The sequence below is a fragment of the Balaenoptera ricei genome, chromosome 13, assembly GCF_028023285.1.
Source record: "Balaenoptera ricei isolate mBalRic1 chromosome 13, mBalRic1.hap2, whole genome shotgun sequence".
Classification (NCBI taxonomy): Eukaryota; Metazoa; Chordata; class Mammalia; order Artiodactyla; family Balaenopteridae; genus Balaenoptera; species Balaenoptera ricei.
In genome coordinates, this window is record NC_082651.1 from 78,115,496 (window position 1) to 78,129,577 (window position 14,082).

At 50.9% G+C, this 14,082-nt stretch overlaps 1 protein-coding gene across 2 annotated transcripts in view; it reads left to right on the forward strand.

Moving 5' to 3' along the window:
- The window catches only part of GALNT14 (polypeptide N-acetylgalactosaminyltransferase 14), a 216,550-nt gene that overhangs the window by 124,670 nt on the left and 77,798 nt on the right, over positions 1-14,082 (forward strand). For both annotated transcript variants that reach the window (XM_059942929.1, XM_059942930.1), the window contains exon 2: positions 11,144-11,313. In XM_059942929.1, the coding sequence (XP_059798912.1) occupies positions 11,144-11,313 (170 nt within the window). The remainder of the gene's footprint in view (positions 1-11,143; positions 11,314-14,082) is intronic.

Genomic DNA, 14,082 nt, shown 5'->3' on the forward strand with positions numbered 1-14,082 from the left:
ACTTGCTATGTTGCCTGCAGCACTAAATTTGCCCTTCGCAGAGGTGGGCATCCTTTCCCCACCCAGATTCAGCAGCCGTGATGTCTGCTGGGTCTGCTTTTGACATAATAGAGCCCCTTTCACTGAAAGCCAGCCAGCAGCCCCCATGGAGTCCTGGGAGATAAAGCCCTTTCAGAGTTATTCACTCCAACCCCACACCTGCATATTCAGCAGCTGACCTAGTTTTGAGGGAGCTGGAGGGTATCTGGATGTCACCTTATTTACAGAGCGGATAGAAAATGCGCTAAGCTCTGGGCCCTGCCTGCACACAGTATCTGGGGAGATCTAGCCGGCACCTCGGAGACGGAGAAGAGAGGAACAAATTCTCCTCCGCCAAGAGCTCGAGGCTTCTTGCTAATGTCACATTTGGGGAATGAATGATAGGGCTTAGGGGACATGACTCTGAAACTCCTTCTAGACAGAAAATCCAGTTTAGCACCTTTTGACCTATGGATTAGGGGAGGTGTTTGCAGGATAGCCTCGGCGGAAAGTGTATGACGGGGCTTCTGGCGGGCACCTCCTCCCCCCTCCTTCCTCCATCCTTCTCTAGGCAGGAGCTGGGTTTGGAAGCCTCTTTCCACGAATGACCCTCTGCCATTGTAGGTCCCGGTAAAGGATATGACGGCGCCCACCTGCCTGGGTTTAATCCCAGCATCTGCACTTACTAGGTGTGTGACCTTGGCTGAGTCTCTTTAGCTCCTCAAACCTCAGTTTCACCTTCAGTAAAATAGGGTTCATAATAGCACCTGCTTCAGGTTTGTTCTGAGTATTCAATGAGTGACATCTTCAGGACAGAGCCTGGCACGCAGTAAATGCTACAAAACAATTAGTTGTGATTGCTGTTCTGAGTGACTATGTCCAGTGTGCGAATTGATCACCTTTTCAAGTTGGTCCTCTTCCCTGGCTTCTCACAGCCATCTCCACCTTGATTTCTCCAAGGTCACCTTTGCCCAAGAAGAACCTAGAGGGAGATTTGGGGAAGCTGCAAACCTTGTCGAACATTTTCCTTGTGAGGATAGCTGTAGGACTGGCCATTCCGGCCCTTGGAAGCCAAGTCCCAGGACGCCTGGAGAAGACCCTCCGGGGCTAATGCGTCAGAGGAGGAAAGGGGCCAGCAGTCGAGCAGGGAGCAGGCTCCTTGGCCTGATGGGAGCCTTGGGGTCTCAAGCAGGTTCAGGTTTCTGACCCCACCCCTGAGATCCCCAGGTGTCCCCCCAGAATCACCCAGCACAGCCTCTGTGCCTGCCGCAGACCCCACCTTCACACACATAAAGAAGGGAGTTAGCACAGAGGCCACACAAAACTCAGTTTCCAGCCTTCCAAGCTGGCAATGACCTTATGTATTACTTTTTTAAAAAGTAGTTTTCTGGTTGTGTCGTTTGCATGGCACTGTGCTCAAACCCGTATCTGAGATGGGGCTTTTGGGTGGATGAGCCCTCCTGAACCCCAGGCCACAACAGCATTGATGATGACCTGTGTCTTTCATCACAGCCGGACAGTTAGGAGGTGCATCCAGTCACCTGAGGATGCAGTCACAGGCCACATCTCTGCCACAGGGAAGGAAGAAGCTAAACGTAAATTAGCTGACTGTAAGTCGTAAAATTGTAAATTTTCTCCCCATTAGCATTCAATCCCCAAAAGGAATAATAGTAACCACAGCAATGTGGACAATAATAATGTGTTACATTCGCATTATGTTTTACAGAACAATTTTCGTGTCTTATCTCATTTCTGAGACTTAATCCAGGACTGTAAAATTGTGTGGGGTAAAGATTCATATTGCCCTTGGGGTGGAGGAAGAAACCGACCACAGGAGGTTGAAAGGGCGTTGCTGAGCAGAGCCAGGCTCGGGACCGGCTTTCCTGACTCCTGTGTTCCTTTAGCATCTACGGGACCGTCGACAGGAATTACAGGATCTTCTCTGATGCCGTGCCTCCCCTTCTCTGCCCATCTCCACCTTCCCACACGTCTGCGCTCTTGCTGCTGCATGTCTGTCCGGGTGAAACTGGGTTGAAATGTACAAGGGGCCCCTTGAAAGAGAAGAGAAGTCACAAAAGCTTGACGCGTATAGCATGAGCACTTTCCCCTTCATTTCATTCTTCCCTCCTTTATCTTTACCCTCTTCCTTTTATCCCATTACTGTCTCTGGGTCACAATTTGGTAGCCCGCAGACTCACCCCATGGGTGTATTTTGTTTCACCCAAAGGGGAGGTTTAAGGCAGTGTCACTAGGCAGGTATTGTTTGGCACCTGTAAGGTCTTCGCTCACATTTCTGTTCTCGGTGACCCTGAAGGCATGTTCATTTGTGACCCCTGCTGCACACCTTGGTTCAGTCGGGCCCCTTGAAAGTTGCTTGCCTCCATAGCTATTCCTTGAGGCTAACGAGATTACTGATGATGTCTTAAGATATTTCCTGGCCCTGTACAGGTGAAGAGGGAGACCTCTTCTGTCACTGGGAAATTCAAATCTCGTTTTTAGTGTTTTGTTATTTTCCTGCTTCTAGTGAGTGAGCGTCTTACCACAAGGCTCCATCTCTGTTCCTGCTGGAAGCCACTCTGGCCACACTGTTGGGCCATCCCAGGAGGAATGCCCTCCTCTTCCCTCGCAACCCTGCCCTGAGAGATGGCTGCAGTGTCACCCTGGCAGACCTCAGTCTTTGGAGGTGACCCTGTGCCCAAGACGACTCAGCTGTCCACACCAGAAACAATGAGTTTCAGTGTCCGGTTCTGTTTAGCTGGAGGCCTCCCTTTCTGAGCTCACTGCCGGTCCCCTCTCCCTAGGTCCAGGCCCTCTCCTTGGTCCCTCCCGAGCACAGGTTCGGTCTCTTCATGCCTGCTGTCCTCCAGCGCCAGCCTCCTGGGTACAGGCACAACCACCCTCCTTGTGCCACCATGCGGTCCACCAAATCCTCTTCCTCCTGGGCCCCGTTTGGTTACTTGGCTCCCTCCCCACTTGATCTCTTGCTCTCTGGGTTCCAGAGCTGAAAGGGACAGAGGCTTCTCATGTTCCCATGGTCTGTTTACTGCTCCATCTTTGAACACAAAGAAGATGCAGAAATCAATGCTGTGGGTGGGGCCAGCTCTCTCTTCCTCATGCCCACCAGCGATTGGGAGGTGCTCTTCAAGCAAACAAGTGATATGAGATGCCCATCTCCATAAAGCAGCTCTGGGTTTGGTCTTTGGTGGTGGAATGTATAGGGCGTTGGGTAGGAAGGGAGCAGACATGTAGCGTTAGAGCTCACTCACCCTGGCACGTGCAGGGGGACCATACCTTCTTGCCCAGTCACGCTGGTTTATACTTCCCTGGTGCCTCCCTCTCATGCTAATTAGCAAGCAAATTAATCTCCATATAAGGCCCAAATTGCATGAGACTCTTTTTTTCCCCTATTCCAGAAACAAAAGCTGGGCTTCTGTCCATTCTGTTAATCACATTATATTTCACAGTTGGAGGTTTCAGGCAATTATAATAATTATCAGAACTTTTCTTCTTCCAGAAAGCTCGAAGCATCCCCCAAAGCCGTATTTGCATGTGATGTGCAATTGGAAAATATGTGGTCAGGGTGTGTATTTGGCAATGATGGGGAGGAGAGAGCTAGGTAGTGGTGTCTCTTGTCCGAGACCAAATGAGACTAAAGCCAGCAATAGAGTCATTGTGGTATCCAGACTGTCAAGACCCCCCAGTGGCTCAGAGAAGCCACAGCAGACCCAATATCTAGGCACCTGGCTCTTGAGGGAGCGGGAGTGAGAAGGAAAGTGGGGAAGAAAGACAGAAGGAGGTGGAATAGAAAAGTAAACTTATCCCTGTTGAATTATCTGCTACCTCATTTGGCCTGAGAAATAGCCCTTTCCTCCTCTATTATATGCCCATTCCATCTATCAAATTCTTTAAGAGTGACTTTCATATAATTAATACTAACCATTAAACTACAGCATTGAAGGAGCAATTGCCTAATTCTGAGGAAAATTTAAATTTATTATCAGCACCCGAGATAAAATGAATCCTAAAGAGAAGAAGGGAAAACCGTGCAGAAGATAAATAGAAAGCCAAGTGGGATATTGACTTGATCCTTCTCCAGTGCAGGGTAATTTGGCTTCTAAAGTGAGTTAGATCATAATAAATTAAATTTAGATTTCTGCACATCAGTTAAATAACTCCCCAGACAGAATTCCAGTGAGAGGAAGAGGTGATAATACATGGTAGAAATATTAAAATGGAGATCTTATCTAATAATCCATAATTGATGTGCTGTCCCTGGATGAGGGAGAAGGATTTTGCAGCTCTTTCCTTTGTCATGAGCCCAGGTGGGTGAGTGAAGGGCTGGCTTGCCCCTCCTTCTTTGTTTGAGTTGGTCCTGCAGACTGTGGGGAGTCTGTTACCAGCAGTCAGTCCTCTCCCAGACCATTCCTACCAGGTAGGACTTACATAGCTGTACTGGTGTGATGAGGGATTCTGCTGTCCTCTCTTGACTGGCCCTTGGAAAAACAAGGTCACTTCCCAGATGGATGCACATTAGAACAGTACAGAGGTGGGCAGATCCTCCTGCATTTTTGTGACTGCCTAGCAGGGTGAACAAAGTGGCCCCGTGGATGAGTGAAACATCTGGTGATGGGGAAAGAACACCGGTTTTGAGGTCAAAAGTCCTGGGTTAGAGTCTCAGTCGTCTCCAGCAAGCTCTTTTGCTTTCTCGAGCCTCAGTTTTCCAGTCTGCAAAATGGGAACAACCTAACTGGTCTGCCACCTGCATGGGGTTAATACAAATGGATAGTCCAGTGAAAATGCTTTGAAGACTGTAAACATTTCTGTTTGTCTTTCAATCATTATTATACTTTTTTGTTTCTAAAAATTCTGTTTGGTTCTTTTACAAATAACTTTTGTTCTTTCCTAATTTTTTATTCCACATTTCAACCTACATATGCTTTATTTTATATCTGTCATTTCTGTGTCTGGATTTCTTGGAGGAACAGAATATGTTGTTTATAGTTTCCACTCACTCTCCCTTATAGTGGACTTGTTCCCTCTGTGTCTGATCATTTTTTATTGTGATTCCATCTTTTGGTGAGCTACGTGGGAATCCTGGGAGCCTACGTTGGAGATGCTTTCCTCCAGATAGTATTTATATTTGTCTCTGCTGGGAGCCAGGTTACAGCTGACCTGGGACCATTTAGTCCCACTTCTTGACCTTAATTATGGAAGACTCAGGTTCAGTTACTCCACCTTTTAGGAGCCTGCCTTTACTTTCTCAGTGACCTTTACCCTCGGGGCAGCCTTACATATTGTCTTTACTTACCATTCAACTATCCCAGCTCTGGCTTTAGCACCCTGTATTTTCCCTGGCCTCACCTCTCCTCTTGTGGTGAAGATTTTCGTTCTAGAAAGCCCAGTAATGCATTAAAAACCACATTTGTGGCACCTCCCTGGTGGTCCAGCGGTTAAGACTCTGCGCTTCCAATGCAGGGGGCACAGGTTTGATCCCTGGTCCGGGAATTAAGATCCCGCATGCCGCGGGGCGTGGCCCAAAAATAGAAATAATAAAATAAAACAAAACAAAACAAAATATATCTTCAAAAAAACCCCACCACATTTGTTGTTATTTATGCAGGATCTAGCTGTAGTTCAGCATGAAGGTCCTGGCGAGTATCTGGTCTGCCATGGTGCTAGAAGCAGACGGCTCCAGCGGGTAGGAGGCAGGGGCACTCGGGGTGGTGCTGGGAAGCCACAGGCTGTGGTCCTGGAAGCAACCTGGATGCGTGGAGATGTGAACGCCAGGCTGCACAGCTAGCGTAGAAACTGGGTCTACAGGCCTTGAGGCACACTTCTCAGTTGTGTGAACTTGGGCAAATAATTAATCCTGCCCGTGCCTCAGTTTCCTCACTTGGAGATTGGGGATACAATTTTCTGTTGTATATTCGGATTGTAAGGGTTAGACATCATTTGGGTTACCTCTCCCTCACTACTTCCCTCTGAGGTTCTGACAGGGGAGCTGGGATGGGTAGTTTTGTGTGCTCAGTAGGTGGTGGGCCTTATCAAAGGCGCAGCAGAGCAACTTCCGTCTAGGAAGCCTGCATGTAAAAGTTAGACTGTATTATGAGCAACGTCTCCCTTCTCGTTCTGCACATACGGAAGGGTTTCCAGGGTGTTTGAATTCCTTGATGAACCCCACCCGACTTCACTTACTCTCGTTCTCTTGATCCTTTGGTAGATCTTTTGCACTTCTCTGTGTCATTTGTTCTGAGTTGCAAGTCTTATATAAGACTTGGAAGCTTGGGGGTTGGAAGACCTGGGGAACACATAGTTGCCATTAAATATCTGAAGGGTATGAAAAAGAAAGGTCAGATTTGCATTAAATATCCCTGGGGATAAAACCAGGCCCCAAAGGGAGATATTACCCGGAGACAAATTCTGGTTCAAAATTAGAAGAAAACTTCTAGAAGTTACAGTCCTTTGAAGCTTGGAGTGGGCTTCTTGGGACTGCTCTGTCCCTGAGTGGTGGGATGTCCACCAGTGGAATGTTACATTGGAGTTTCAAACATGGGGTGGATAGATGAATTATATCGTCTTTAAATTATCAGTTGTATCATTTTTTTCAGTTATGACCTTCTGTGTGTTAGTCTATCACATTCCCATCTTCCTGCAGGAATCTGCCTGCAGAGTTCCCCCTTTTCTTGCCCTAGGCTGGCAGGATGAAGCCCACTGCTGAGAGGAGAATGACTGCCCAGACGGGGGACTGAAGAGCAGGTGGGAGGATGGTGAGAGGGGGCACAGACATCCTTGCATGGAGGAAGATCTCTAAGCAAGGGAAGAACTGGACCTCGAAAAATGGTGGGAAGCACATAGATAGTCTTCGAAGGTAGCCCAAGAAAATGGCAGTGAGGGTGTACTAAGGTTGAGTCACCTAATGGGTGAGCGCATGGGAGCTGGAGCTAGGCCGCCTGGGCTCAAGTCCTGGCTCTAACACTACCTGTGTGACATTGGGCAAGTTACTCAATCTCTCTGTGCCTCGGTTTCCCCAGTTATAAGATGGGAATGGTAATATTGACATCTATTAGAGTGAGGATTAAATGTAAATATTTAGGACACATGATAAGAGCCCCCCAAGGTGTTAGCCGTTTATTATAGGGTGAGTCTGAGACATTCTCTTAAGGATCAGGGGCAGTTCAGAGTAAGATGGAAGCCTTAGCAAGGGCTAGAGATTCTCTCATTTGAAAGTGAAAAAGAAGAGAATTAGATCAATAAGAGAAAACTAGTAATGCCAAGCTGGGGAAAGAAGGGAGGGAGACAAAAACATTAGTGGAAAATAGAGGCATCTTCAAAACCTAACAGAAGGGAAGGCTACACCCATGATTCCTGAGCCAAATAATCAGCTTGAAACCAGAGTGAGAGAAAACAGGCCAGGGAAGGATGGAGGAAAGGGGATTCATGATTTCTCATGGAAGTGTGGTGAGACGAAAGAAATGAAGCAACTTAACAGATGTGCTTTTGAGCTTTCATTTTTGGTGCCAAATTATTTAAGCACTGGTCTTGGCCAGGGGGTTGGCTGACTTAATCGATAGTTTCTACTTAAAAGATGGTCTTCGTTTTTGTTTGTGGCATCATACTCCTCTTTTGAAACACACACACTCTAGATTGAATAAATTCCAGTCAGATAGTCAAGTGGTGGCAGCTTGGGGGGCCAGGTGGCAGTGGGCGCAGTTCTGGGGTGGGCCCTTGTGGGGGCTTCCTTGGTGTGTGTTCTTGTTTTGGAAAAGCATTGCACGTCCTGTGCTAGGAAGGCTTGTGAAGGTGAAACTGCCTGTTCAGAAACTCTCTCGATGTTCACATGAGCCAGGAAGCGAGGAATCCGATGCATGGGTACAACGTACGTGCCCTGGGCCCTTAGAGGCCAGATGTGGGGACTTAACGAATTGAAGAGCTTGGAAACCAGCTCCAAATCAGGACTGGAAGTATTTGGCAAAGTCGCTGCCCCTTTAGAAATTCCGGGAGGACCGCGGTCAACTCTATTCTGGGGGCAAGCAGGGCAAGAGTGGCTGGTCCTTCCTGCGGGCATGTCCCCCACTCCACTCCTCCAGGGGGGGGTCTTTCTCTGCCCATTCATCCTCAGCAGAGAGGACGCCCCTTGTTCTGTCCATGATAAACAGAACAGACCGTGGCGCTGGGAGGCCCTGGGGAGATTCAGTCGGGGGTCCCTTCACTTACTAGCCGTCGTGCATGGGCAAGCCACCTTACCTCTCTAAGTCGACCCCTCCCTGTCCAAATGGGGGTTGTGTGAGGATTCTGTGACAATACCTACCTGCAAGCTGCTTCATAAAATAGAGATTGCTATTCAAATGGTAGTGTTGTTTTAAACACAGTCTCAGCATCATTTAATACATCCAGATATCATTATAGAAACACCAAGCTCCCAGTACAGGGAGATCCCCCCAGCGGATGCAGTGCGGCAAAGTGGGAACCAGCTCCGCACCTGTGACCATCTGAGGGCGTGGTCCCCTCCAAGGATGCCCTCGACTGACTGTTCAGGCAGTTTCTCTTGCCAGCCTGGCTGCTGCTCCGGCTCTAGGCCTTCTGGAAGCCAGCTGAGTTCTCACGGCACCATCTCCAAGGATGCCAAGGATGCTCAGCTGCCCTTAGGGTGGCGATTACCAGGCTGAGCAAACCACCCAGCCTTGCACCCCCTTGGCCCTCAGCCTGGTCTGGTATTAATAGAAAGTAGGGATTGGGATGAGACTTAGAGGTTGGTCGAGTGCCCTCACTCCAGCCCCTGTGCCTCCCCACGGTGCCTGCGCCACCACCTGCTTCTCCAGCTGATGGATGGTACACCGGGGCCCCATCAGGCTTCCCTTCCCACCAGGTTAAAGTGCTAAGGTTACCTCCCAACTGGTCTCCTCGTGGAGCTCTCTTCCCTCCACTCCATCCTGCACACGCAGCCAGAGATACTTTCCCCTGACCTGCTTCATACGGGACCAGCCGCATTCTGGAATTTTCTTTCACTCATGCTCTCTTTGCAGTGCGCACTCTGGCCTCCCCATTCTGACCTAGCCATTCCCTGAACAAGATGCGCCTCCCCCGAGCCATTCTGCCTTTTATCTGGATTTTCACTGCGCACGCACTTCCCTTCCCCATATCCCCTTAAGCAAAGCAAAATCCCTGCTCATCCTTCAAGTCCTAACTCATTTGATGCTTCTTCTGGGAAGCCGTTCCCATTTCCCTCGCTCCTCTGTTATAGGTGTCTTCACGCAGGTGTCTCTACAATGTTGCGCCCGCTGGAGGGCAGGGGCCTTCCGTCTCCGCATCTCTCCTCCCCAGCACACAGCACTCTAAGGACTCACAACGTATTTTGAGATTTGCAGTGAATTCAGTGGGGCGTGAGCCAGCTGGAGATGGTTCAGGGCCCCATGGCCCTTCCCGCAAGAATGGGATGTCAGGGTGGCCCTGAGGTCATGTTCCAAGCACAGGTGACATCTGTCAGGCTGTGACATGACACAGCCCAGGCTGGGGGTTTCATACCCCACACACACACAAATACCCCCACATAGCAGCGGTATCACAGGACATTAATAAAATCAATTATTGGATAAAAATCACTGGTTTCCAGTGCTTCATTTTGTGCTATTAGCAGGAGAATGCTGTTTCAAAAGGATATAACAGAGAGAGAGAGAGCAAAAGGGAAAGATCAATTATCAGATAAGATGCAGTGGTGCCTGAGATGAACGTGTATGTGGGCGAGCGGCCCCCCTTACCTGCCAAATGTGGGCCGAGCGCTTGCACTGCTGTCGGCAGCACCTGCCCTGGGCCTTCCTGTTTGGATGCCCTGAGTGCAGAAGAGCATCCTGGCCAGTGATGGGATGGGTGGTACCCGGGCAGCTTGAGATACTTGCACAGCGAGGAGGGTCGGTAACACGTGAATGAACATCTCGTCCTCGATGCCAGCCCCAGGGCTCCAGCCCTCATGGTCCAGGTCGGAGCCTGGTCAGTAGGTTCTTCCTGGCACAGGATTCTTTTGGCTTTGATGAACCTGAAAGGTCTGAGCTTTGTTGATACAGAGGGGCTCTCCCCTAGTGGGGGCAGCACTAGCATCCACTGGGCAGTGGCTATCAAGGGAAGCATCCAGTTTGCCGAGGCCCTGAAGCCCATACCTCCTGCTGGCTGTGTGGAGTCTCTGTTGGCTGCAGAGCCGGGGTGGGCAGAGCGGAGGCGGCAGCCTGGGCTCTGGGCAGGAGCCGTCGCCTCCCTGTGTGAATCCCCTCACCTCCTCTGCACTGGGGGGGTCCAGGAGACAGAGCTCTGCTTTGGGCTCTGCCACCATCCACCTGGGCGACCTCAGACAAGCCAGTAACCTTTCTGAAGGCTTGTCTTCCCTACTCTGCAGAGGGTCTTGGGGAGGGTGAAACGATATCGTGAATGCAGAAACCGCCTTATCCATTCTAAAGTACTGTCTTCCCTTGTGGTGAGGGTTGTTACTTGCTCCCCCATGGGTGCTTCTTAAAAATAAGCACAGATTCCTGGGTTGGAGGAAGAAAGGAGCACACAGGCATCCATCTGGTGGGTAGCACACCATGATAGATGGACTGCTTACTTCTCATCGCCACCTTCCTTTGGCAGAGGAAGGAATGACAGTCACTCTGTACCACCTACTATGCGCCAGCCACTGTGCCAGCACTTTTCACCAAGTGTCTCAAATTACCCTGGAGAAGTGGCCTCTGGGGTTAGTATTCTAGAATCCAAGCCCCAGCCCTGCCGCATCCTAACTGTGAGATCTTGAGCAAGCTGCCTGGGCTATAGAGCCTGCTTCCTTGTCCGTGCAGTGGGAATACGAGCAACATCCATCTCCTAAAACTGCTCTGAGAACTACACGAGATAATGTGAGTATAGGTCCTAGCACCGTGCCTGGTATGTGAGCACAGCACTCATTAAATGGTAGCTGTCATTGTCATCGTCATTCTGTTGTTATTATTGTTGCTCATGGTGTTATTAACGTCCTACCTCTGCCCCTATCTTTGAGCTAAACCTCGCCAGCACAAGCCCGGTCTCAGCGGCTGGGCACTGACAGACAGAGGGGGCTGAGAGGACCGGGAGCCATCCTCACAGACTTCCTGTTCGTGTCTCACAGATTTCGGATGCTGACTGGGATGACCTGTGGGACCAGTTTGATGAGCGGCGGTACCTGAATGCCAAGAGGTGGCGCGTCGGTGATGATCCCTATAAGCTGTATGCTTTCAACCAGCGGGAGAGCGAGCGGATTGCCAGTAGCCGGGTGGTCCCAGACACCCGCCTTTTCAGGTACTTCCTCCCGACCCCTCCCCACAGTCATGTCAGATCCACAGCAGGCTTGCTTTGTGCAGCGCCCAGTGCCAGGAATCGGGGCAGGCAAACCGTTTGTTGCCAGTTAGACACGAAGGGGTCTGTGATGTTGCAGTTTACCCCGTCTGTGCTGCTTGCTGCCGCGAGCCGTCCCAAAGCACCCCGTGGAGAGGGAGGGGACCTCCACCTGCACCCTGCCGCCCTCACCCGGGGGTCACCCTGGGCATAGCCGCCATGGGGTCATGGAACACTAAACACCCTACAGCCAGAACCTTTCTCCCCTGGCAGATTCCCGTGGCCCGGCCTGGCTTTCACACTGCGGGAGGGCAGGCCGGCCAGGCCTCTGGGCAGTCAGTCTGGTGGTCTCTTCTGTCGCTGGGAGGTCCCTCTGGCTTCTCTCCTCACGTGCCAAAATGTCAGGCCATCAGAGGTCCTACAGCCTGACATTTCGGCACGTGAGAGGAGAAGCCAGCGGGGCCTCTACACTTGCCATTGGGTCCGCTGTCTGCTTCGGAGCAGCCCTTTCACACAGCCTCTGTCCTGCTATCCCCTTGGTCAGGCCCCCTTCAGATGGGTTGCAGAGATCAGCCCTGGGGCAATGTGGAAAGCTTTGTTTCCCAGCAAAAAGAGGCTTTGTGAAGGCGCTTCGCCTCTCAAGCCTTCCTAGAGTCAGCCAGCCCTTTGCTTCCTGGGGAGGCCTGAGGAAGCAGGTCAGTCTCACCCAGCGCCTCCCCTCCTGACCTCCAAGCTGGGAGACCCAGCTGTGCCAAAGCCCCAAGAGGGCGTGTTTCCTGTCTGCTGCGGGAAATTGACTTGGCACCCAAAATAGCAGACCAGCAAGCTTGGGGTAGAGGGGCTTGAAGGCAATGTCAAATGAGACACTGTAGGATTGGTGTTAGCGTCTTAGCTTTCTGTGTCTGTTTGGGCCTATGGGTACCGAATTGTGGACACTGGGGTTTACGAGCAGGACAGTAAAAATTTTCATGACAAACGAGGCTGGTCAATCAGGTGGTGCGTAAGCTGGCAGTATGGGAAGGCTGGTGAACCCAGTCTTCCCGACTAGGCAGCACAACCCAGAACCTTGACTTATGCAGCTTATTTCCGCGGAGGGGTTTGACCAGTCCTGGTTAATCACCATCACCCCTAAGAGGAGCCGGAGTCCTGGTTTCCCCCATGAATAAAGCCAGGGAACTGAACTGGATGAGATCTATGGCTTCTCACTCTGAGAGTCTGTGAACTCAATCCTCCCCTCGAGGTACCCTGGAGACGCTTCCTTAGCAGTGGGGCCTGGAAGTCCCCTTTACCCAGGACACTCCCTGCTGCTTGCCTGAAAGCTTCAAGTCAGAGTCTTGTATTATTCCTATTAAAATTCCCCAGCACTTACCCTGGTCCTTGGACCTGATAGAATTTTATTTAAATATTAGTTTATTTTATTTCGCGGGGCGGAGAGTATGTATAGGAGAACAGGGAAGAGGGAGCAGGCAGAAGGCTGAGAAGCTCCACTGGGTCTCCAGCGGGTGGTGCCTCCCTTGTCTTGTGTCCAGATGCCGAGGCCCTGTAGAGGGACCCAGGGACACCTCCTCGCCAGGAAAGGGGCTGGTGCATCTGGGTGACAGCTGTCGGAGCTGCCTCTGAAAGCTCCCACCTGCAGGAAGGAGGCGTCGGGGAATTCACTGAGCAGGCCGATTTGCGGGGATACCTGAGCAGGACTAACATCTGCGTTCACCCTGTTTTATGATCTGAGAGGCAGAAACGAAAGCATTTTACAGGGCTGGACACAGTGGTAGTTGCGAGTGAAGAACTCAGCCTGTCCCCAAGGATCTGAGTTCCCCAGGTCCAGTTCCAGGCTCCCTACCTGACCCAGTGTGTTTCTTCTGTGACGTAAGTGTGATCTTCTGGGATTGCAGCAAGAAGGGAAGAGAAGATTTAGACAGAATGCAGACACCCTTTGGGAAGACAACGAGGAAAAGTGTATCAACCACACGTCTGCCTCGGGACAGTGACCTTGCTCTGTGGGAGCTGGGATTGTGTTACTCAGAGAAGTTCAGACTTATGGATCCTAATCTGAAAGAGCAAGAAGGGGAGAGGACGGGGCATTGGGAATGAGGGCAAGCACATGGGACCAGGCAGCCATGGCACGTGGTAACGCCTACTGTGTGCAAAACCCTAAGCAAGCCCCGACAGAAGCCGCCCATTGATCAGCTGTCTGCAGGCTGAGTTTGGTACGGGACTGACCCTGTGCTTGTATCACCCTCGTGGTGATGGGAGTTCTGGAGACTGCAAAGCCCAATGTTCTTCTCTCACATGGGCCCCCACTGAGTGGTGACTTTCTGTCTACAGGACCTCCCACTTCCAACCCTTACCTCCCAGGGAGTCCGTGTCCTTGAGGTTGAAGTCATCAGCTAAGTCCCTTAATCCTTCTGTGATTCTAGCCTCTCTGCTGTATCCTGCCTTCACCCTCCTCCAACCCTGGGGCTTGCCTGCCTGGGCTGACAGAGCCCCAGGGCCCATTCTCAGGCCCTGCCTGTCCCAGCTCTGACCAGCTGTGGCTGCTGGTGACCTGCGTCCACCTGACCAGGGATTCTCAATGGTGACTGACATTTGGGGCTGGATAACTGTATGTTATGAGGGGCTGTCCTGTACTTTGGATGTTTAGCAACATCTCTGGCCTCTACCCACAAGACGCCAGTAGCACCTCCCCAAGTTGTGACAACCAAATATGTCTCCAGACATTGCCAAATGTCCCCT